General features: G+C 40.8%; 1 protein-coding gene across 3 annotated transcripts in view; it reads left to right on the forward strand.

Moving 5' to 3' along the window:
• The window catches only part of iqsec1b (IQ motif and Sec7 domain ArfGEF 1b), a 122,370-nt gene that overhangs the window by 18,631 nt on the left and 77,486 nt on the right, over positions 1 to 26,253 (forward strand). For 2 of the 3 annotated variants that reach the window (XM_077547947.1, XM_077547985.1), the window contains exons 2-3: positions 742 to 771; positions 17,587 to 17,694. In XM_077547947.1, coding sequence (XP_077404073.1) covers positions 742 to 771; positions 17,587 to 17,694 — 138 coding nt within the window. The remainder of the gene's footprint in view (positions 1 to 741; positions 772 to 17,586; positions 17,695 to 26,253) is intronic. The other variant, XM_077547955.1, reaches the window with a different exon arrangement.

Here is a 26,253-nt window from a genome sequence, read left to right on the forward strand (position 1 = left end):
AAAATGGAGGAAAAAAATTACCCAAATATTTTGACATAAACAAATATCTGAATGTCATACACAGGCATTTAGTAAATGCCTTACCGACTTTAATACATGTAGTTATGTTTATTGCTCAAACACAACCTGTGCTACCGTTAACCTAAGTCCGCTATCAAGCTAAAGGATCATCTGCACTCAAAATTAATTGTGATTAATCTGAGTTAATACATGATTAATGCAATCAATTTGTGATTAATTAATTACTTAAAGCTTTAACTTTGACAGCACTACATTCAATATAATTTTTCCACTAACAATGGGGGAGAAGTTGGGATAGTTGTTCCCCGAACAACACACCCACCCCAACTCAGTGACTATCAGTGTGAATCTATCTGCATGTGCCAAAGCGCGCCAATGTGGGCGTCACCATCAATAGGAACCATTTAGCTGTATGTAATGCTTTTGCAGACTGGACATTGATGTGTGTCGATGAGTTTTGCCCTGTGAGTGCTACATTTGTCTTCATATGTGTCTGTAAAACATCACGTTAAAGAAGCATTGTCTTGTATCGACCTTCTCCATAGTGCTACTAGTCGGCTAAACCTGGCTGCTTTAGTAGTAAAGCTGCTAATTCAAATGATGCGGTTAAGTAAGGCATTTTATGATTCTGCATGCCTGTAGTTGCATTGCTGTATCATCTTGATTTCCACATGCTCAACAAAAAGCATACAACCTATCTTTTGTTTCTTATTTTTCCAGGTCTGACGGTGACGCATCCAGAATGGTCAGGTAACGTATTCAGTTTAATTGAATTTAATAACAATATACATATTATATTAATTACGAGAGCACAATGTAACTCTATCTTGCAATCAATGGTTGTGAATAATTGATGACTCTAAATAGATCCTGATGTGAGTTTGAATGGTTGCCCTGTGATGCGTCCCCGTGACCAGCACCCTGACTCTTGCCTAGTTAGCTAGCATTGACTCGGTATAAAAAGAAGGATGGGTGAATGGGTGATTTTTTTTCTTCTTCTCTCTGGTGAGTTTATCATTGTGCAACTCATGTTGCATGGTTGTATGCAGGGCTCTAAATGAACTTTTTTGATGACCAGTCAACGTGGCCGGTGACTCTCTAAAGTTACGAGCCAAACACAATTTCCACCAGCATCAACAGCAATTGGGGTTTCAGTATCTTGCTCTAGGACACTTTGACATGGTCGCAAGGGTCAGGGATTGAACTCACAACCTCTGGGTTGGGAGACGACCATTATACGACTAGGCCGTGTCACCACCTGTGGAGGAAGTGTTGAACAAATTATGAATTTAAAATTCCACTTTTTATCTGCTTTGTGAACATTATAAATCTCTTCTGACTAAGGGTGTACAGCATTTGTAACAGTTTTTAGGAGCGCAATGGCAGTTTTTTGTTGCTCTGAATTTAGTAATGCCAATAAATATGACGTTTATGTGGTAGGCTTCAAATGCCTTTAAAGTACTGAAGTCAAGAGTCTCTACCGTATGTATTAGTGAACATTTTGCCTTGCCGTGTAAGTTCCTTAGATACTCTGCCCATTAAAAATGTGAAGAAAATCCAGTAGGCGATTATCATTGATTTTCTGTCCTCTTGAGTATGGGTGTTTGGGGACGTTTAGTCAGGCGACATCTCAAAAGCATAACTCGTCATGCAAGCTGTATCATTGTATCTAACAGTAGTACAACAAAATCATTATTTTGTCTGCAGCCCGAGAGAGTTATTGCAATCTTAGCCACTATACCTGTAATATACTCTGGATTTGCCCTGTGCATTAATCGTGTGCTACAAATAAACCTTCCCTGCCTGTTTGTCAATTTCTAACAGTTGTTCTTCTTGTTGATTTAAAAAAAAAAAAGAATACATAAAAAAACCCTTGACTGGCTTTCACTATGGGCAGCATTGACATCCTCCCTCAGGTTAAACAAGCTCGTTAAGTGACCATGGCCTTGTGTTGAGCGTGTGCCAGCTGTTGTGCAGCTACTTTGTTGGTGGCATCCACACTTCCGTCCCTTGACTTATTGCGAACTTATTAATTAGTTACCGTTACGTTTATTGTCCTTGTGTTGTGCGCGTGCCACTAGAGATGTGCAATTTGCGTCTGCTGTCACGGTGGCATCTGCCTTCCCGTTCCCTCATCGCATATTGTGAACAGTAGAGCCATTCACAATGGAAGGTTCCCGTTGTTGTGTTGACTGAAGTGCTCTCTTTGTGGTTATGATGGCCATAACTGCTGTCCAAGTTGCCCTGGGCCTTAGCACATTAGCGAGAGTCTGTATGGAAATCATGCATGGGCCACAGTGGCATGCCCCAGGCACTGAGGGTTGCTGGACTGCGGCAGGTGTTTCTTTCACCCAAGGCGTTCAAAACGCTGTGGCAAGAAGAGGGCGACTGCGGAGCAACAGCTTGCCTCGGTGGTGAAGCCAATACACGCTGAGTTGGCGGAGATCAAGCCCCTCTTGCAAGTTGGTCTTTCTACCGCTTCTACAGATGTGGCAGGCTTGCCCTTGCCAGACCTTGCTTGGGAAGATGAAGCCATCTCTCTGGCAGCTTTGGCTTATCAGTTCCTAGAGGATGAGGATATTCAGGCATTCATGATTTTAGAAACAGGATCCCTGTCCTTGGCTCAAGCAAGGTGGTGGATAGCTCAATGCAAGCTATCGTTCGCACTGTCTGCTGTTTGACATACCTCAGCAGAGTGAGTCGGCTCCTTCTTCTGGCGCAGGTGGCCCTCTTTTTCTTTCAAGCTCTGGCAACCATGTATTGACGTTGGTGCTGACCTAAAACGGATGCCAGACGTTGAGCCATCCATTGCATCACCCGGATGAGATTCTTCGGCTGGCTGTGTGTTGTCCTCAACCTTAGTGTCAGTTGAAGGTCCACTTGTTATGCATAGTGCCCAGGCCCTATTTTAAGAGCCTATGAGCCATCTGTCTAATCTGCTGTATTTGTTTTAAAATGCAGCAACTTAAAATAACTAAATAAAAGTATTTGTAGTTATTTATTGTTGTTAAAAATAAACATTTTCAAAGAATGCTGATGTGATTTTTTTCTTATGTCTACAAGAATAAACCGTAAAATCGCGTTTTTTTCCCTCAGACTATAATTGTACACCAAAATCTAAAACCATTGCACCCCTAGTATGCGCTCTGGGTATTCGGAACTCCCGAGCTCCACCGCCAGACGCAGCCGCAGTACACACTCATTTCCTCATCGATGAAAGGTAAACCCTGAACTTGGCTCAATTTATGTGCATTCTCTCTGTATCCATACAGGAGGGTAGCTTGCACAGTACTGTAACTTTTAGTGATGACTAGAAAACTCAGATGAAATATGTCCCTCCTGGTCCATATTCACCACCTGGTGTGTCTTGCACAGTCTCTTTTTTCCTAGATCTCATGGAGGGTCTCGGAACTGTTCCACTGGGACTGGGGAGCTTTTTTAGTTCAGCTGAGTGGCACTGGAGAGAACGGTTAGAACTTTTGAAAATAGGAAGCCTTAAGTTTTACTTAAGTAGACCCAGTGGCCCTCTACTGTCCCCTGTTTGCTCTACCACAGGTTCATGTCAAGGGGCGTTATGGTCCCCAGCGACCTTTAACAGAGACTCGCTGTGGACTTCGCACCTCCTACCCATCGTCCCTCCAGGGTGCCTAGGGGCTGAGGGCCAGAGATTGAGGCCTTGGGGCCGGTAGCAGTTTTGTTTTTTTTTTCATCAGCAGCTAATTTACTGGCCTCTAAATTGACCCATGGATACAAGCAACCATCATCAGCAAGGCAAAGATCTTGGCAAAGGGGGCAAGGACCAAGGGCTGTCCGCCATTCTGGCAATCGAGGCCCTAGATCCTCAGGTACACCCGAGGGGCTTCTATTCAATTTGTGTCCTAGTGCCCCCCCGGCCGATATTGGACCTGAGGGGACTCGATCGTCAACTAAAGGAATTGCCATTCCACATGCTAACTGCGGCCAATTTCTGGTCACCCGAAGTGAGTGGTTCACATCCGTTCATCTAAAGTACACCTACTTTCACATCCCTATTGCACCTCAGCACAGGCAGTTTCTCCATTTTACAGAGGTCGCCACTGGCAGTTCCTTATGCTCCCTTTCGGGCTCTCCCTCTCCCCAAGGGTCTTCACTCAATGTTTGTAAACTGCTCTTGCACCCAGGTCATCCAATATATCTCTATCTAATCTCCTTGCCCATATGGCCTGGTTTGGCCTCAGGTTCCATTTCTCGTCTGAACCCCACTCAGAGGATGACCTTTATTGGGATGACCTTGCACCCAGAGGGTGGAGGATGCTCTTCTCCTCCTTGCAGTGGAAGTACAGATTGCTGCCGTATATCACACTCCTACAACTCTTTGGCAAGCTGACATCCAGGACAGCTGTGGTCCCGTTGGGGCTGCTGTCATTGCTTCCCCTGCAGACATGGCTGTACGGCTTCCACTTGGGCGCCAAGTGGCATCATCACCAGAAGCTCAGAGTGTCACATCGGGACTACCTTGCCCTGGTCACATGGAGAGACATGGCTTTCCTGTCAATAGGCATAACTCGGTCACTTGGTCTTGAGACTGTCACCACAAATGCTAGCCTCTCAGGGTGGGGTGCTGTCTGGCAACACTAGATAGCTAAGGGACGGTGGTACATGCTGGATTATGCATGTCACATCAATGTGCTGGGATTGCCTGCAATGCTCCTGCCTTTCATGCATTTTTTTTTTTTTTTTTTGCTGAACTGGAGGCGAAGGCATGTTGCATGTGCGGTCAATCAATAAACAGTGATACCTGAAGGGAAAAACGACCTTTATTTTCTGGTCTCCAAGGCCCAATCATCATTTTACTTTGCATTTTTTTCACTTTATTACATACAGCAGATCCTTGATTCATGGGAGGAAATTAGCGTCTGAATTTATGATGCCCAAATTCAACACCACTGTACCACAATTAAGTTTTACTCAAATGTAAACAGGAGAACTTTTCTAGGGTCACATAAATGCATCATCATGAGATGCATGTGTGCTACTACATACTCCACTATGTTCCATGCCTCCCGATGGACAGTGAAACACGTTTGTGTGTGCCTGCTTCCACCATTGGTGCTGCCACCATTTCTGAATAAAGACACTCGCACCCGTTTCAAGTGGAACTGGTGACATTTTCATATCACTGCAATGTGAATTTCTCAATATACGTCTTGCCTTTCTGTTTTGGTTGCCTTTCATCAAAGCTCAAAACTGAAATGACTGCAGCAGGCAAGCAGTTTTCTGAACACAGCAGACCTGTTGTGTTGTCATGACATCCATCACCCTTCTCATACACCACATTGTGACACAAGTCAGACCGCCTGGTTTAACATTTTGTGCGCTACATGCCTAGCTTTCATTATCATTAATAATGAAAAATCCACTGAACTTGGCACAGGCACCATAAATAAATAAACCCTGCTCCCCAAAGAGTCATTGTGAACAGGTTTCATTGAAGTGTGCATGTAGGGAGAGCGGCAAGGCCATGGCAGATAATGGCGGATTATTCTCATGCACACTGTAGTTAATGATAGAGGAATAACAACAAGGCGGTGTTTAATTGGTCTGCTGTTCTGTAATCAGGATGGATGGCTTCATTCAGATGTGATTAGAAGCTAGGTGAGGGTGGCGGCGAGGCTCTCGACAGCCTCGCTGACCCGCTTGTATTGGATTGTTCTTCAACAGAACGTCAGGCAATAAAGATGCTTATCTTTTTTAAAGGGGGTTATTCATAAAGTCAGAAGGGGCTACAGATCACTATGACACTGCATACAGTTGACACGCTTTTAACATTTATTCCTGTTTGCTGTCCTGTCCTGAGCTTGTGCATTAGTTTTGGGTGGCAGCTTTATTTGTGTGTGACAGCTGAGCGGATAATTAAAATTTCCAATTGGTTGAGATGATTTATGCATGGTTGGGGTTCTTCTGAGCAGTGCAAATTTGCTCATTTAAAATCCCATGCTCACACTGTATTGAAAATGATTGAAAATGACTTATATACCTTAACAAAAACATCTACATTTTGTTTTACACTTTCCCCCTCAAAATTCCTGCAGACAGTTGTGGAAAGAGACACTTGACTTTGCAACTGTGTATGTACAGTACGTCAATATCTGTCTAGTGTCGTGCCTCTCTGTTCTACTTAGCTCTTGGTTGCCATAGAGAGCAATGCTCATCTCTTTGAAGTAATAGGAGACTGAGCCTTCTTGCGTGTCTTGTTTTAGTCCCATTTGACCCACTGAAGTGGATTTAAGTCCCTCTAATCAGCCATTGTTCTGTAAACACTAGGGGTATTAAAAAAAATCGATTCGGCAATATATCGCGATATTACAGTGCACAGTTCTTAGTTAGGGTTCACACTTTAAGCATGGAAGAATGTTATATTAATGGAACATTAAGCCTTCATATTTTATTACATGAAACAGACTGCAACATGTTTGTTAAATACAGTGGTTCAGTTATAAGCCTGAAGTTTCAGATAAATAAATACGTTTTCATACAAATCTAACAGTGTACATAATAATAATAATAATAATAATAATGCATCAGATTCATATATCGCATTTCTAGACACTCAAAGGAGCTTTACAATGGAATGGATACATTATTAATGCACTCACATTCACACCGTGGTGGGGTAAACTACTTAAGTAGCCACAGCTGCCCTGGGGCAGGCTGACAGAAGCGTGGCTGCCAGTGTGCGCCTACGGCCCCTCCGACCACCACCAAACATTCGCACCTTCCATACACCAGTGTGATTAGCACTGGAGGCAATGTGTGTGAAGTGCCTTGCCCAATGACACAACAACACATGACTTGGGGAGAGCGGGGATCAAACAGCCGACTTTCTGGTTACTGAACGACTGTCTCTACACCCTGAGACACGTCCTCCACTACATGTACAAGTTTACTGATGAGTATTTTCAAAATTTGAGTTAAAAAAAAAAATCACAATAATCAATTTATAGATTTGTATCGGGATTAATCGGCAATGAATCGAATCCTGACCTATGCATCGTGATATGGATTGAATTGCCGGGTACTACGCAATTTACACCCCTAGTAAACACTATGCCGAGATTAAACAACACATCATACACGTGTGAAGCAGAAAGAAAGAACAATAGAATCTACTGGTGCTGGGACATCATTGTTGATTAAAAACAAGGACTGAGTGTTTCACTCTGCTGGGCTTGGCTGATGTCATAATGATGTAGTTTACCGAGGTCCTGAAGATTTTCTTTGTATAATGCAACCAATTCTATTGCATTTAAGTTACGTTTTCAGCAGTGTGTGCACCCTACGTCTCGTCCAATGTCAGCTGGGATAGGCTTCAGTTCACTTGGGATCCAAATTAGAACAAGTTGTATAGAAAATGGATAAATGGATGGATTTAGTAAGACAACCCACAAAGTTTGTCCCCATGTTAGGCGGAATTTTGCACTTGCAAAGTTGCAGGGCTTAAAAGGAACACCGACTGTCATGACAAGTTTGCTCTTTATTATTTATTTGGTTGTTACTAACATAACTATGAGATTCATTTTTGAAAAATCGTTTCCAGTTTAATACATTTTATAGAAACTTTATTTGGACATATGCTGCCATTGTTATTTACGTTGCATAATGCATTCCGTGCGTAGTGACGTAGAATGGCGGCGGCTCTCTGCCAAGCAATGTGAAACGACTATAAAGAAAGCAAGGAAAGTCTCTGTAGCGTTCCTAAAGGGATGATCAAAACTCTTGAATGCGTCTGGTGAATGACGCGAGGACGGCGTGGGGAGGTTGACTCTACCGATCGCATGCTGTTTCTTTAGGAACAAAACTCAATCTCACGTCCTCTGGGGGGTGTGGGGGGAGAGAGAGAGAGATACACTATTAATTTTGACCATAGGTTATCCTTTAGCGTGACAGTGGATGGTGAAAGAGGATTAAAAGTATTTGTCCTCTTTGCGTGTAAAATTTGAAGACAGATTTAATGCACCTTTGCAAAAATGATTTTATCTAACAGAGATCTCTGGACATTTAACAGCCTCTAATTCATCACTTAAACAGGTGGGATTCAGAGCGTCGAATGTAGCTCTTCCGCGTGTACAATGGCTTCTTATAGTTAAAAGACCTCCTCTCTTTCATTTGTAGACAAAACATACTCTCTGGGTACTTTTCCATGAGCAGTAGCGAAAACAGAGTCAGGAGTGCGTGCTCGAAACAGATTCTGTTCTCAAGGACCAAATGTGTTTTCGCACAAAGCGCTGAGAAGGATTTTTTTTAGACTAAATAGTATGTCCCAGCTTAAGGTCAGATTATACCGAAATCAACACCATCTGCTCTGCACAGGACACAAAACATCTCGACAAGGTTAATATAAAGAATTAAAATGTTAATAATGTATAACAATGGTTAATATATGAAATGAAGAATTAAAAATGTTATAATATCTATCAATGGCTACGTTTAAGGTAGCACAGGTTGTTTGAGCAATAAACATAATTACATGCATTAAAGTAAAGCGTTTAATAAATATTTGCGTATGACATTTAGAATATATGTTCATGTGATAAAATTCTAAGATGTGATTCATCTGATTAAAAAATGTAATCGTTTGGCAGCTCTAGATATATACCATCTCAAGGAGCCGTCTGCATTAGGACAGGACCATAGGCTACAGGCAATCAGCATAGAGCCTGCGATCCAGCAGCACAGCAAGATCCTGCACATACAGCAATTGGAGACCCCTTGGGACAGGACCACGGCCACGGCCCACCGCAGCTCCTGCTGCAGAGGGCTTCCACAGAGAAAACACTGGAGAAAATCATAAAATGAAAAAATATTATATATATATATATATATATATATATATATATATATATATATATAATGTCAACAAGATACAGTGGGGCCTATTGTATTGCACTGTGCGTCATTATCGACATCATCGTGGCGTTTCCACTCTCTTGGTTGTATCAGGGTTGTTGTTTACAGCGCTGTTCTCTCTGACTTATTGTCACATTTATCTGGTCGAAGTATTCAAATAAGAGTTACTGTGTGAGGGAGTGCAGCCATGCCTCCCGCAAGCAAGAAGGGAAACAAATTTGACAAAGGACAGATTTCCTGCCTGGTGGAAGATCGAGGAATTCCAAAGCGAGGGTTTGATTGTCAGCTATAAGATGATTAAAATAAAATAAAATCACCTTTCGACAACCTTCTTTTTTCTGTGAAAGTGTGCTACGTACATTTTTATAAATGTTAAAAAAAAATAAAGTTCAGAATCCTCATGCTTTCCCTCCTTTTGTTGTGCCACACACACATGCACTCATGGTAAATGAAGGGATTCTATACAGTACACTATTACAAGGTGTATCGTGACATATATGTATGTCTGTATGAAGGTTTCTTTTACCTCTTATGCCCGGCGCACACAAAGAAGTCAGTGGGTTCGTGTAACTCTTGTGTAACTTTTGTAAGGATGTAACTCGTTTAACTCTTTGACTGCCAGACGTTTTCAGAAATGGGATGTCGTCAGTGCCAGCCGATTTAAGCATTTTGACTGATCTTTCAAGGTCCACAGAAAATGTTGTGTTTGGACTATGGAAACACACATACTACCAAATGAAAGATTGAACTCTCATCTTTCATCAGAAAAAAAAAGTTTGTACACTTCTTTTTGTCCATGAATGATGCCACAAACACCTAAATAGTGCTTTACTTCTGTAAAACACTATCACCAACAATGAAAAAGTGTTTTTAGATTGCCAAATACGTTTATTTCCATTCAACAGTGTAACAATTTGACAAAACAATTTCGCAAACTATTTACAAATGTCTGCAACTGTGGTACTATTTACAATTATGTGGATGTTTCAAATACAGTTTTTCTTTTTGTAACACTCCCCTGCGTTCAAGGAGAGGGAGCAGGATTTGCACAACAGAGTAGTTTCACTGCGATTGTCCCTTTTGCGTGCAGACGTTACACTTTCTTGACGGCCTTTTTCTCCGGGGAATAGCAAGTAGCAGACTGTACCCACTACTGTGCTCTAAGTGCTCGGTTGTGCTCCGCGTTTTCCGGTGTTAGCATCGCTAGCCGGTGAACCTTTATGACGTCGTCATAGCCGCCGCGTCAACGCTTCCAACTTCGGCGTCATCATCGATGATGATCATCGTCGTCATCAATGTGCTCTTTAGCGTTGGTCGATGCCTTTCGTCTTTGAAAAAAATTCCTAAGTGTGAGCTGCTTGCAACCGGTCGCCATTGTTCACTTTCTCAGCCATCTAGCTCCGCCTCACGTCTTCTACTGCCGCGTCAATGCTTCCAACCTCGGAGTCACCATCATCATCATCGATGATGATCATCGTCGTCATCAATGTGCTCTTAAGCGTTGGTCGATGCTTTTCGTCTTTGAAAAAAACTGCTTGAGCGTGAGCTGCTTGCAACCGGTCGCCATGTTCTCTTCCCTTCCCCAGCCATTGTCCCCTCTAGCTCCGCCTCACGTCTTCTACTGACGCCTACCCAATCTTGTCAAAAGAGAGTCATTGCTGCCATCTAGGGGCCAAAAATAGTCATTAGGCTAACTAGATCTGCTTGAAACTTTCACCACAGCTGGCCAAGGCTTTCCTCCACCCGTTTCAAAAACAAAAATTAAAAAAATTGGATGACGTCTTTTAACGTCATTGGCGGCCCTCCGTAGGTTTTTACTTGACGTCTTTTAACGTCCATGGCAGTCAAAGAGTTAAGAATGTGTATTTTTGCGAGGCACCGGTCTCCGCTTTCGCAGTCTAATTTGCCCTTGTAAAATCCCACTAGTTTCTTGCATTTTAACATGTTCTTGACTTGCAAACAAACTCGACAATGCGCAGCCTTTACATTTGCTGCTACATCCAACATGGTGAATGATGACGTCACGATGATGGAGTGCCACAGTGCTAGTAATCAACAAGGGCCAATTCTGGAACTAACAGACTTTTGACAGCTACTGTACAAAGGGGCATTTTAAGTGGACTACCCTTTCCAGCCCACGTCATCAAAGGTTGCGCTTGCAGCATTGACTCAAAACTATGGCAGATACACGTGTGGCTGTGGCTGTGAAGGATTTCTATATGTTTTTTAGCGTGGAGTTGTTAAGAATTTTTTGAATAGTTTCTAACAATATCAACATGCCTAGCTGTCATGTGTACGGGTGTGCAAATTGGTGTACTAAGGAGTTAATTTTTCTCGATTCCAGAGGAAACTGTGGCCCGATCAAGGACATAATCCTTAAGTAAGTTAACTTGGCCATTTGGTTAAACTCTGTCTTGAAATGTCGAGTATCATCGCATTTCTGACGCCCTACAATGCGGTCCCACCGAGATCGTCGTCGCAACCATGTGACGCCATTCTCACTTCTCACTTAGTAACACAGGGCTCGACACTGCGACCAATTTACCCGCAAATGCAGCCAACTTTAAAGGAATACAAGACTTATGAAGAACTAACCAGTTATTCGGTGAAATGGTTCATTTCAAGTCTTCCCTGAAAAAATTGGCAAGTAGCGATTATGATTTTATAGAACTTTTTATGAATATTTTTGCATTAAGTACAGTATCGGCCATTTTGGACCGAATCACGTGACGAATCGCGTGCGTAAAATAGACATTAACGCTGGAGAAAACACAGGGTCAAATTTGGCCCCTATAAATTCTGCTACTCAAATAACAAATACCTTTTTTTTTTGACTTTCAAAAGTCCAGAGTGCCACTTCTGACCCCTGCATGGGGCCATCTAGTGGATGAATATTGCACTTACATGAGCCAGAGTGGTGGTGACAAGATGGCTGGCAACATGCTGTTTTGTTGAGCTGGAAATCAATCCAAACAAAACCATCTTCTCAGCAAACCATCAGATGGTAAAATTGTTGTTTTTTTTGTTAATCTATTTCATATCATGTTGCAGAATGCCTAGGAGTATGTTTTATATATATATTTTGATAAATTAGCAACTCTGAGCTAGTTAAACAAAAAAGGGTTAAAATTGAAAAAACATATATTTTGGTGTTCAGTGAACTTATAGCAGTCATTTATTGTATAATTCATAATTTTCCAAAGAAGAAAAGGGTTCTTGGGTTCTCCAGGGTTAAATGACATGGCATGAATGACAACAAAGAGACTCACGAGGAATTATTACATCCCACGGCGGACAGCAAAGAAGCACTTCTTCAAAAGCAGTACAGCCACAGACTACTCGCCAATGATTTGTGTCCAGCAAAATGAAACTGGCCGACCGGCTCATAGTGTAGCTAGTAGAAGTTGGGGAGCGTCTGCAAGTTGTGTAGTACAGAGGCTCAAATTACCAGTCAAGTCACCATTATTGATATTGTTCACTCTGGAAATGTAATTTGTGGACGGTACCTAACCTGGACTGTAAACATCCGTGTGACTTTAACTCTGCTAGGCCATGCTACATGCTAGCACGCTAGCCCACATTAGGAAAGGCCACCCCCCAGTTCTCATTAAAGCATGTCATTTTGTACATACACACTGTTTCCTATGACTTGCTGGGACTTAACTCAATCTTTTGCAGCAGAATGTCATTCATGGAAAATGAGGAAAAAATTGACTATCAGAGTAATTAACGCGAGGCAGGAAACTACTTCAAGCTCATTCCATTGTGGCTGAGAGGAGGCATTAGCAGTTCTGAAATTAATAATTCATTATGCCAAAACAACAGCAAATGCCGGCAGCTGTGGCATACTTACTCAATGATATTACTCAGGGCCTCTGAGCAGCATTCATCAAATAGTAGCTGATTACAGTATGAGCTGCACTGTAGGAACTTCTGCTGATTGCTCATTGGCTTGTGGAAGCATCAAACAACATCTGCTAAAAGTCACATTAATGATTGTGTGCTGTGATTGGCTGGCGACCTATCCAGGGTGTACCCCACTTATTGCCCTAAGTCAGGTGGCATAGACTCCAGCTCACTTGCAGCCGGTGATCGTGGATTTGATTGAGCATGCCAGAAGCTGCTATATTTCTTTAGTTTTTATAAAGACATACAGTAAGTCCATTGAGAGAAGCTGCGAGATTGTGATTGCATGTTGACAGTTGGACATGCCTGGTTCGTGTCTGATGAGGGCACAGCTCAGTAGTGTCTCTTGTGGAAATACACACTTTGACATGAATACCTAAATGTGAACGTATATGAGGAAATGGGTTGAATGGATGATGTAAAGAAGTGCTGTTGCAGTTTAGGATTGCTGGTCTGGTGTGTTTGTGTGTGTTCAGCAGTTTAAGTTGACTTCATGACAGTATCGCGTCCATTGTTATTCATAATGCAGTGCAATGCCACAGGTTTGCAACAAACCCTCCCTTGAGGCAGAGATATCAATTCGGTCTGCAGAAGTTAACATTAGTTCGTTTAGAGTTGTCATTTTACAGGTTAATAAGGGTTCTGTTCAATTTTGGATAGACATGTCAAATGTTGCCACCGGTTATACAATCAGAAGTGGAGTATTACTTGGAAAGTTTTGTTATTTCCCCCATGCGATTAAAATAAATAGAAGGATATACAGTGCAACAACTTGTGAGAACTGCGCCGAAGCAGCTTCAAAATCATGTTACTGCTGCACTGGCTTGTAATGAGGAGAGCGGTGTCTCGTTGCCATGGCAACACCAGATCAAACACTTCAATGGCCCCGATATTGGTGGACCAGCCAGTACACCTCTCGTATTGTCTGCATCATCTCAAGTGTGAACATCGCTGTAAAGAGGCAAATGCAAGCCTGGACAAACAAACAAGAAATCGTAACACAAAGGAAAGAAAAAAACTAAATGAATGATGTCAAGCATTCAATCACAATATCGTCCAGCTTCTTTTCGCCGCGTAGGAGGGCTTTTCACTCGTTTCCTGAGGATGTTTAGACTTTTAGGCTTGTTTTATAGCTTGAAGCAGCAGGCTCTTTGAGCAGCCGTGATCGATCAAATGCGTGAAATGCATAGAAAGAACACAGCTTTGTTTTGGTTGTTTATACGTCCACAAGAATTTACGCTGGCCTCATTCCTCTTCTTATCGGCGCATGCCTTGCTTTTAGGCTCAAAACTGCAACCTAATGCTGTACAGAGTGGCATTATGGTGATCTTCACAGCTATTTTACTCCAATTTGTGACATCCTTGCAATTCCAAGGTGTTCCCCAGGTTCGAGAAACTAAAGGGCATGTAATGTTTTTTTGGTCTTTTATCATTTAGGGCAAACTTCTCTCAACATGGTTTCCCCTTCAAGGGGACGTCAAACCAAAAATTCTCTTTACAATAATACTGTATGTTGTATGTACATCCACTAGTGGCACTAAACATGCCATTCTGATTAATGTTGCGTTTATGGAATGTGAGTTAAGCAGCAAGATCCACCCGTTTTTGTCTCTCTCAGGGGGCGGCCTCGTTGCCACTTGAGTTCGACTGAATATGACATCACAGTTGCTCAGGTTTAGGCAACAACCAATCAAAGCTCAGCTGTTTTCTGAAGCTTCCGGCTTAACTCATATTCCACAAACGCAATATTAATCAGTATGCTGTGTTTAGACTTGTGGGTCTGCATATTTTGGGAAGACCATTTTGGGGTTGACTTCCTCTTCAACGGGTATCCTTGTTTTACCCAATATCTTTCTTTGTTTTAGAGTGAGAGTGCAAATTGTGACAATACTTTTTCAGCGGTGTTGGTTTAACACACGCATGTATCATATATACATAGATCTGTGTTCACCTCATTTGTCTAAAAGGTTCAGATTCAGTTTATTGTCATTACAACCAGTGCAATGAAACAGCAGAACATTCAGTGCAAAGACAAAAATAAAGCATTTTAAAACTGTGATAAAAATAATCAATATAAATAGATAAAAAGAACAGAGAAAAAAACTAAAACAAGATCATATTTAAAAACAAGATTAAAAAAAAAGAAGGTCATACACTACACAACTGTAGAAGACCCTGTGTAGGGAAATATACTCTTAATTTTGTATTAATAGGTTAACCAAATAACGCAGAAGATTTTTGTGTGTGATTTTTCCTAACAGTCAAATCAAGTGACATAACTGTTATAGAGTATAATTTGAATGTTTTTGAACCAGCTTTTCAATTATCAACAAAAAAAAGTTCAAAAACTCACTGTTCCAAATTATTAAGCACATTATAGTTTCAAAACATGTTATAGCTTGTAAAGAACAGGAACTAGTCACGTGTTGAATTTGCAACGTTAGGAGGTTGTGTTCAATCATCAAAAGCCATTTCAATCATTATCTGGTCAAGTTATATTTAAACATTGGACCCTTTACTTGATCCAAACTTGACAAGTCTTCTGTCCATTGAACATGTAAGTTTGGGGACAGTTTCTGCTGGAATTTCTTGGCAGGATGTCAGAATAACCTCCCAGAGCTGCTGTTTGGATGAGAAGTGCCTCCCACCCTCATTGATCTTTTGCAACTGCCTCACACCCACTTTGCTTAAGGCAAAAGTAGCTCATGATGCAGAGGTATTCCTTGCGGCATGAGATGCTGCACTGTCATTAATGACTGACTCGGTACGGAAAGCACCCGTTTTCATTTGAAACTCCACATACTTTTCATTGTTCCATTTCACACTTTCTAAACCCTGTAAAGGGGGCGACCAGATCTCTCAACATGATTCAGGCTGTTCTCCATACTGCAGCTCTGTGAGACTATTCTGACATCCTGCAAAGAAAATTCAGCAGAAACTATCCACAAAACTTTAGTGGATGTAAAGAATTACAAAGATATTCTCAAATAAAGGGTTCTATGTTAAAATACAGGGTGACATAAAACAATGGGAACTTTTTAATAATCAATAAAACCAAGAGTGATGGAAGAAAAATATTTTATTCTTACTAGTTAAAACCATAAAACATGCCATTTAACTCTTTTACTACCAAAAACGTTAAATGACGTATACTAAAATCCAAATGAATGCTGTCAAAAACGTTAATTTACGTTTAGTACGTTTTTGTCCTCAATGGGCAGTGGAAGTTGTTGCGCAGCGCTGCTTACTCAATAGACTTGTAAAATCACAAACACCTACTAACTATGGCCAGCAGATGGCAGCATTGTATCTCTTTTCAATGGAATTACACTGAAGCATGACCAATCTGATGAAATAGAACGTGAATGATGAAAGCCTTTGTCACATTAAATCTAGTTCACAGAGCGTCATCAAACAAAAAATAATAGTGTCCATGTCACTGTTGTGCAGAAAATTTATCTTTTCACAAAGAGCTTGTTTTTTCATCTTTTCAATTTTCGCTCACTGTCACTCAAATTACCTATTTCCGAATGGTGATTACTAAAGAACGGAATAAAGTAGAAACATACTTTTTTTTTCTAATGAAATAATTAAAGTTTTATGTAGTGAAAGTACACAATATTTTGTTTGCCTTGAAAGATAAGTTAAAATGCTCGAAATCGTCTGGCATTGTCAAGGTTGTTTTTTGGATAACGTTTGGCAGTAAAAAAGTTGAGAAACAATGATTGAATCCCAGCTGCAATGTTGCAGCGGTCATTGAGGATTATTAACAGGAGGTTTGAAGAATGCATTCATTCGTACACCATCTACTAGGGATGTAACGATAAAGGGAATATTGCGGTATCGCAATATTAAAACTGCCACAATATCGTCGTCGTCATGTCACAATATTAAAAGCAGCACATCTGTTAAAAAGTCGGGTTGATTTTCATTTGTGCAGTTCTAGCACCCTCTGGTGGCCAATTTTTTTGTGCAGTTTAATTTTCACAAGGCATGTTTTGGCCCTTCTATGTTTAAAATCCATGCTAATCGTCAGTTGAAGGAGAACGTTATATGCTTGTGAATCGAGTCAATATGTGGCGTGCATTAGCAACTAAGTGCCTCAATATTAAGTGTTATTAGAGATTGTAGGTTGTTGCTGTTATGTACAAAAGCACAATATTGTTTTTTTTAGTATGAGCTCTCTCTTTTTTTCTTCTTCTTCCATATTGTGACCTTTTTTTTCCACCAACGTTCCCACAATATCGTGATTATACCGTATTGTGATGTTTAGATATTGTTATCCCTACCAACTACTGGACAAAATAAAAAAAAAAAAAGAAAGGAAATTCCATCGTTTCATAAATGGCATGTTTTAAGGTTTCAATTACTATGAATAAAATATTTTTCTTCCATCACTCTTGGTTTTATTGGATTGTTAAAAAGTTCTTGTTTTTTTGTGTTGCCCTGTATCACTAGACCTGTTGAGTTGCGTTTGAGATGGTTGATTTCAATAAAGTATTTTCACTTCTTTACACCCTATAAAATGTCTTAACAGCTAATGACTTGAACATTATGCTTATGAGTATCATTTGCATCGACTAAAACAGAGAAAAAAAAAACCCTGTTACATTATAATTCGTAACACTGTGTAAATTATGAAAAAATGCAAAAGGACATAAAGGTTAAAACTGCCCCATTACCTCAAAGAGAAACTGAATGAGGCGGAGTCAAATGATTGGCCTTACAAAAAGCCTTTGTACATGCAACCTAATGTAACCTGTCCTCCTCCAGGAGACATGCGTCCCTGCCTGTCCAAGTCACAGAGACTCCTGGAAGCGTAGTTTCGGCTGGCAGCAGAGGAGTCATCCCATGTCGCAAGTGGAAGTCTGCTTCCTTTGGGTACAGTAAGATTTTACTCAAGATTTGTTCCTCAGCTTTTTATAACCCAACAGGTTGGATGCCGCGTCGCTATTTGTGTGACCAAATGCACAGCAAGCAGATCTTGTTAAGCTTCGCCTTCATGAAATATGATGCCCGTATCTACTGTATGCGCCTTGGGCTCTCCTCGCCCATTAGCTGGAGCCGAGTTGTGAGAGATGTAAGCGCAGGCGGCGGCATCAGTGGGACAGACTTAGGGGGCTTCAAAAGGCTGCGGATGGTTTTCAAAGACGCCTCCCAAGGCTGCGTGCTTCGTCATCAAACAGCCAGCGACTAATCCATAACCCACTTTTGGCTCGTGCGCAGCCCACAAATAAATCCCAGTGTATAATAGAAGCTTGTTCTATTTTTAAACAGCAGTGTTCAGAAGTTTCTGACGCGTAAGATCACGGCTGGTTTGTTTTTGGTAACACAGCAGCAATGAGGGCTGCTATTTCGGGCACATACCTCACTCGTATGTCTTCTATTTGATAAGCTGCTATTTGTGATTGTTTCCAAGGTAGTCACTTTAAGCACACCGCTGTTTTATGATGTTTGTAGATTCCCGTTGATTGATTTTTTTGCTCTGCAACTGACTCACCTTTTGACCCCACAACGTTCAACGATGTCACAAGATGGTAATGGAGGCACTAAAAAAATAAGAAGCTTTTACCTCAAGAACAAAGCCTTTGAAAACATTTTATCATAGATTGTGGTCTTCCCTCTCACATGAACATAAAATAATGCCTGTAAAATGTATTTTCAATAGTAATGAACTTAAAAATGTTTTTGTCTAGATGTCCCTTTAAATGATGTCTCGAGCATCAGTTTCAGATGCATACAGTTGCACTTGAAAATGTACATATTGAGCGCACTGTATGGTGTGGCAAAAGCTTTAATGTCCATGAAATCCAAAATACTGTGGCAGTTGTTTTGATATTTTCAGAGGATGAAGTTGACATGAGTAGAGATGTGCATGTGAATTTTGGTCACAATTCATAGCATTTTTGTGTCTTTAAGCATTGTTTAGCTTTTGAACATTTATAGTTGTGTTCATAAGTTTAACTTTCAAGCACAAAGACATTTGCAATTTATATTTAAATAAATAAGGATTACAGTAATTTCTGGCCTATAAGGCGCACTTGACGATAAGCTGTGCTAACTAAGTTTGGGGAATACTCGAGTTTGTCACACATATAAGGCACACCCGACTGTAAGCCGTAGGTCTTTTAATGTTACCGCACCGGGTTCCCGCTACTTTCTTTTCCATAATGAGGGTGCAAATTGTCTCACTCTCATTCTGTCTCTTCTACTGTATTTGGACTCACTTGGTTTGTTTTGCTCTGTCTGACCCTCTTGCGCTTCCTTTATAGTGCGATCTTGTGATCTGATAGATAAGCCACACCTTTGTATTAGCCGCAGGGCCAAATGCGAGTAAAAAAAAGTAGCGGCTTATAGTTCAGAAATTACTGTAACCTTTGTCATTGTTTCAGTTTAGTTAGTCTTTTCTAAATATAAATAGGAATCAAAACTGTGGTTTTCATTTATTTTGTTCTATTTTATTGTCTGTCCCCAGTATAACGGTCCACCCTATTATTGTAATCTATAGTAATTCGCCCCAAAATCTAGTTGAATGAATCCCATTCTAGATGGGATAACATACTTTTGGAGGTAATTTTTTGGGGGTGAAAAAAAAAAAGTTTCTTATACAAAGATTTTTGAACAGCTATAGCTAAAATTGACTAATCCACAGAGCAATAGCTAATTTGGATGAAAAAAATCACGTTGTAAAATTTATAAAAATTTTACGACAGAATATAAATTGTGTACAATGCACCTTACATTTTTCATTTTTTACGTTCTTGAGCTCTACCACTACAATTTTCCTAGAACGTGATCTAAAACTGATGTAATGTTTAAAACATACTAATGAAAAGTTACCAATAACCACAAATGGCCCATCTGTATTTCTGTGATATGTAAAACTTGTCCCTATAATTCTAAATTCATTAAAACCATCGTCTGAATTTTGTGATTAGAAATACATTTGGATGGCTGTGCTTCTCATGTGCTTGTTCAACTTGAGTCACCTGAAGTTTGTAGCAGCAGCACAATGCTAAGTGTAATCTCCAATCTACTGAACTTTAGCTAAAAAAAATCTACACATTTGAAATGCACTCGTCTTGAAATGTGTTTCCTTGATATAACCCTCTTCTCAAGTTATGTAATCTTGCAGAAGGAAACACATTACCCCCCCCCCCCCAAAAAAAAAGTTCCTGCTTTAGTCTTATTTTTATTTATTTTTTACATTAATGATTGATTGGTTGCTTCATCCCTGTAGCCGATGGACATTTTTCTTCAATGCAAAATTCTGTTTTGATTGAATCAAATAAATTTCAGCACTACTTTGCCTCAAAGGAAACTCACGTCACGTGACACGGCAAGGGTCCTGAGTGACTGTCTATTTGAATGTTGAATGCTTGCGTGTGTTGTGTTTTGTTGCATGCCGGACAAAGCAAAAGAAAGCTTAGTGATGATGTGAAGTGAGTTCTCGCCTCGGTTGGATGTCAGTGTAAAAGGGGCTTACACTCTTCTCATACCATATGCAGGATAGGTGCAGACATTGTTTATTAGTTTAAAACAGGCCCCTGCTGTTGCCCTAACTGACAGACTTGCTAGCAAAGTGATCGAATGTAGTCAAACGTAATACTGCAACATCGGAGTGTTGTTCAGAGTTGATGCAATCTCAAGGGGCTGCCTTTCACATTCATTGCTAGCAGTGCAGCTGCAAAACTGAAATCGTAGAACATTTCCCACAGGGCTGACTTAAATCATTTTTTGTGCTTTTTTTGTGTTTTCCCCCACGCTGTATCACTTACCTGTATTTTTCCCCTGTCTACCTTTTGACTCTCCGGTATCCTCTAATAGTTGCATTTGAGTGTCGGGAAGTTTGCCAGCATAATTGTTGAGCCACTGATCCTGCTGATGTTAAACAGCGATAAGTTTGGATTCTTTTCAAGCCAAAAGTTCGATCCATCATTTATGCACTCATCTAGAGAGCTAAAGCAAAAATGTTGTACAAAGTCCATATTGATCCTGTTTCCTGCAGTGAGTATGAAGCAATCAGCGCGCTTGACCCAATCTGCACCAACCGTCCCACAGAAATAATAAGCAGCTTTTATGTGTTTATTTACATATTTGCATTTACTTTTTTTTGCCCTTGACTATTGCCAACAACGTAAGAGCATAAATCCTGCATCCCTGTGCTTTTTCATCAAAAGAGAAATGCACGTGATCTGCTGTAGCTGGTGCAGGCGTAACGTTATTAGCTGAGGTTATTGTGTTGACCCAGCACCGGAAGGGCTGAAAGCACTGCAAGATTAACGTCAAAGACAATTACCTGATAATCCAGTACGGGCATCGTGCCAGTGTGGAGTAGTGATTTGCTACAGTTTATTTGAAAGATTATTTCCATACCAGTACGCCGATGAAAAATAGATGAAATGTTTGTTTTTTGTTGTTGTTTTTTTCAAGAGCTCAATACCCAAACTTGGGATTGGAATGTGCTTTCGCATCTGAAAACACAAAAATTGTCATATCGCAAAACTAAAATGATCCTTTACATGCACAAATGTTTCTCTCTTTTGAAAGGAGCAAACTCTATTTGGGTCGTTGATGGATAAGGATTTTACCAGAGCCAGCACAGTTAATTTATTATAAAAAACACAGAAAACATTTATCATTATTTACTATTATCGACATTTACTATTATCTACAATTTAGGACATCTATCATGGAGAGCTGTCTACAATGGCCACACCAAATGATGGTTGGTCGGACCACATAAAACGATTTCAACTTAAATCAAAGTTATGATGCTAACAATTAGCCATCAAAACAAAACAAGCTAGCTAGCCACACAAGTAAAATTATAATAGAAATAATGTTGTTGTTTTTTCAGGCCATACCACTTGATGTCCAAATATGACAAATACAGTTGCTAAAAGGTTAAACAAATTTTTACATAGTTGTGAGACAGTACAAACATGATAGGAGCTGCGTTCTTCCCTTTTTTTGTGGATGATACTCCTGTCTTTAAATGTATTTCAAAATAAAAGCCCCAATTTACTTTGGTAATTTCTTTTTGGTCGCACCACATGATAATTCATAGAATGGGCATCATCGGACAAACTTATCCGTCAATGACCCCTTAATTATACGAAAGGCTGTACAGATTTGAGTTTTGTTGCTGTTAAGTATGTTCTCTAATTGGCTTGGGTTCTTTAGCCTCTTGAATAAAACACTTTACAACTGTAGAGGGGGGAGCACAAAAACACTATTAAGATTAAGTGTTGTTATTTTTTTAATTCATTTCCATCTTCTCATCATCTTTTTGTATAATTTCCTCAATTTTGTCTGTTCTTAACCACTTGAAGGAGCATATTTCCGCAGATCTGGCTAAGGCGGTCAGTTTGCCTGCAAATGGCTTGTAGTCAAAACCAGGTCCAATGCATCTCAGCTTACTCAATGTTGAACACATTTCCACAGTGCTTTACCTCTTCTTTTTTTTAGGGTTCTTTTGCAGCCTTTTTTTTTTCAGTTAGAAATAACTTCTCAATCAATGACATCTGGGCATTGACAGATAAAGGTGGGGCGAGGCATAAATCTCTCTGCGAGCATTTACGTTCACCTCTGAAATTCCCTGTGGTAGCAGCAAAAGGTCATGAAGCTGCTAATATTGAGCTGCCCTGTTTATTTGTGTACTGTTCAGAGGTTCTGATTTTGCAACTGACCATTAGTTTGAATCTTAACAAAGACCTCAAGTTTTCTTGTGAATAATTCACATGCTTTATGGTGCTCATTATGGAGAATGACTGCATCAGAACCGTTGATTATCTGCAGTTCATCTAATAAGACTACAGACTGTATTGATTGCATGGCAAAGACCCCCAAGCGGGCCCTCTGCTTCTGACTTCAGCAGGCGAAACGGCAAGAATGAACAAATCCCAATTCCAATTAAGTTGCGGTGTTAAAACAGAATTCAATGATTAGCAAATCCTTATTAACTTATACTACAAAGGCAAAAATGTTTACTGTTAAAGCTGATGAACTTATTATTATCTTTATGTATTATTGTGGACCATTTATTTATTTATTTTAAAATGCATGCCTATACCATAAAAGCTGGGAAAGGGGCATGCTTACCACTCTGTTACATCACCTTTGCCTTTTAACAACACTTCAATAAGCATTTGGGAACTGAGGACACTAATTGTTGAAGCTTTGTAGGTGTAATTCTTTCCCATTCGTGCTTGATGTACAACTTTTTCTTTTTCAATTTCACTGTTATTGTATTTTGCGCTTCTTAATGTGCCACGCATTTTCATTGGGAGACAGGTCTGGACTGCTGGCAGGTCTGTCTAAGACCCGTACTCTTTACTGCAAAGCCACATTGTTTTAACGTGTAGAATGTGGTTTAGTGTTGTCTTGCTGAAATAAGCACGGATGTCCCAGAAAAAGCAATTGCTCGGATGGCTGCATATATTGTTGCTCCAAATCCTGTATTTATTGATTAATTTCAGAATTCAACTCAATTCAGAGAAACTCATTCTCATCACATATCAGTAAGAATGAGACTTTTCACATACATTTTTCTTCCTAATGCAAGTACAGAGACTAAAATGAAGTACACATTTCCTTTCAGCTAAGTATGGGCAGATACTTACATGCAAGTACAGCTAGGTTTGGGAAACTTTTGATTTTCTTTCCAAATAAGACAAACATGGTTTGCTCAAGTAAAGTGGAAGCTCAGGGAGAGACTCCATGTAAGAAAAAAGTCTGCGTCCTAATGTGTAAACATTAACACATTTTAGCTTTACACATTACACTGTATATTGAACTTGTTCATAGCTATGAGGTATGGGGGTTGTTCACCGTTTGTACTATTTGGTGTATTTACCTTTTTGACATTAGTCACATGTGGCTACAAACTGTCATGTGAATGAGTGAAAAAGGAAACGATAAAAGGCCTTTCCACATTCTTCCTTTTTATTTACTGCAGTTTGTAATGTTTTGATTCATCCAAATAGGAACGTTTTAAGAGACCAGTAAAAGAGGGGCTCCGCTGCCATAATGTGTTGGAGTGTCGTTAAAAGCCTTCAGTTGTCTTTGCAGCTTCTGTTTCATCCTTCTTTCCGAGTTAATTACAGAGCCTGCTGGAACACACAATTTTGATGTGGCTCATGAGAAGTTGCTTTGGCTCAGTAAAACCGAAGAATGTGACACTTTCCGTGACCTTCCCTATGCTGAGTTCTGCTGCTGAGCCTTTGGCCAAGAGACAAAGGCAGGCAGGGATGTGTGTATTTCCTGTCTGCGTTTCCTGTGCCTCCATTGTTTTGCATTCAGAATGCTGCGGTGCACATAAACGCTTGTTGAAGGCTCATGATGTCACAATATAACGATGCATCATTTACGACTATTGATGGCTTTGTTTGTATTTTATAGCGCAATTGAAATAATACTGCTTGTAAAAGGGCACTTATGTAAATATTTGCGGATCACCTATATATATATATATATATATATATATATAAAAGTTTCACTGTATAATACAGTGTCATCATGTTGATGCTTTTTTTCATGGTGAGTGCAAAAAAGTTGACTAACAATATTCTCTATGCGAAGATGAGTGACATTCATGAAAACAAGAGTTCAGAACATTCAGATAGATTCTTGCACCACATTAGAAATATGAAAATAAAAATAATATTGTTACAGTAATAAATGCTGAAAAAATATATCAGGAAATTATAAATGTTTTTCCCTAAAATATACATCCTCGACATCACAATCATCATACAGCTTTTTTTATATTAGTGGGTAACCATGTTTGGGCATATTTGCAAGCATATGGTGGCATCTTGTAATGTTGGGGATGTGATATTGCTGAAGTGTGGTGAAAAAGGATACCCCATAACTGTCTGTATTAGCGGTGGGAATCTCTAAACACCTCTAATTTTGATTCCATTATGATTCAGGGGGCTCTTGTTTGATTCTATTACCAATTTATCAATGCGTTTTGAGTTTATTCGTTTTTTTTCTTTCTTGTGTAGATTTTTATGTACATCTTTTTAAACAGTACTAGACAACATGTTTGGTGCCTGTATTTGTTACTGAAATAAAATAATAATAGAAATTTAATGAATTTAAATTTAATGCTGGGTGTCGGCCAAAGGCGGGGACCTTGGTGGTCCGATCCCCGGCTACAGAAGCTAGCTGTTGGGACATGGAATATCACCTCTGCTGAGCGAGGCCGAAAACTTCTGACTAGATATAGTCGGACTCGCCTCCACAAACAGCTTGGGTTCTGGTACCAATCCTCTTGTGAGAGGTTGGACTCTCTTCCACTCTAGAGTTGCCCACGGTGAGAGGCGCAGAGCAGGTGTGGGCTTACTTATTGCCCCCCGGCTTGGTGCATGTACATTGGCGTTCACCCCAGTAGATGAGAGTGTAACCTCCTTCCGCCTTTGGGTGGGAGGACGGGTTGGAGGACCAAACAGCAGCTCAGAGTACCCACCACCCTTTTTGGAGTCCATTGAGGGTGTGCTGAAGAGCGCTCCCTCTGGGGACCCCCTCCTTCTGCTGGTGGACTTCAACGCTCACATGGGCAATGACAGTGAGACCTGGAGGGGTGTGATTGGGAGGGACGGCCCCCTTGTGGTGTTCTGTTATTGGACTTCTGTGCTCATCACAGATTGTCCATAACGAACGCCATGTTCAAACATAGGGTTGTCCATATGTGCACTAGGCACCAGGACACCCTAGGCCGCAGTTCGATGATCGACTTTGCAGTCGTGTCATCGGATTTGCGGTTGCATGTTTTGGACACTCGGGTGAAGAGAGGGGTGGAGCTGTCAACTGATCGCCACCTGATGGTGTGTTGGCTCCGATGGTCTGGGAAGATAACAGTCAGACCTCGTAGACCCAAACGTATTGTGCCCACCTCCAGCAGAACCTTTACCTTGTCCCGGGGGAGGCGGGCGACATTGAGTCAGAGTGGACCATGTTCCGCGCCTCCATTGGCGAGGCGGCCAATCGGAACTGTGGCCGTAAGATGGTCGGTGCCTGTTGTGGGAGCAATCCTCAAACCAAGGGATGCCATAAAGCTGAAGGAGTCCTATCGGGCCTTTTTGGCCTGTGGGACTCTGGAGGAAGCTGACAGGTACCGTCTGGCCAAGCGGAATGCAGCTTCGGCGGTCGCTGAGGACATGGGAGGAGTTCGGTGAGGCCATGGAAAACGACTTTCGGACGGCTTCGAAAAATTCTGGTCCACCACCCGGCGTCTCAGGAGAGGAAAGCAGTACAGCATTAACACTGTGTATAGTGGAGTGCTGCTGAAATCGACTCAGGACGTCGTAAGTGGGGGAGAATACTTCAAAGAACTCGATTCCACCGAGACGTCTTCCTTTGAGGAAGCAGAGTTTGACTCTGACATGGGCTCTCCTATCTCTGTGGTCGAAGTCACTGAGGTGGTTGGACAGC

The sequence above is a fragment of the Vanacampus margaritifer genome, chromosome 1 (genome assembly GCF_051991255.1).
Source record: "Vanacampus margaritifer isolate UIUO_Vmar chromosome 1, RoL_Vmar_1.0, whole genome shotgun sequence".
In the NCBI taxonomy this organism is placed as follows: domain Eukaryota; kingdom Metazoa; phylum Chordata; class Actinopteri; order Syngnathiformes; family Syngnathidae; genus Vanacampus; species Vanacampus margaritifer.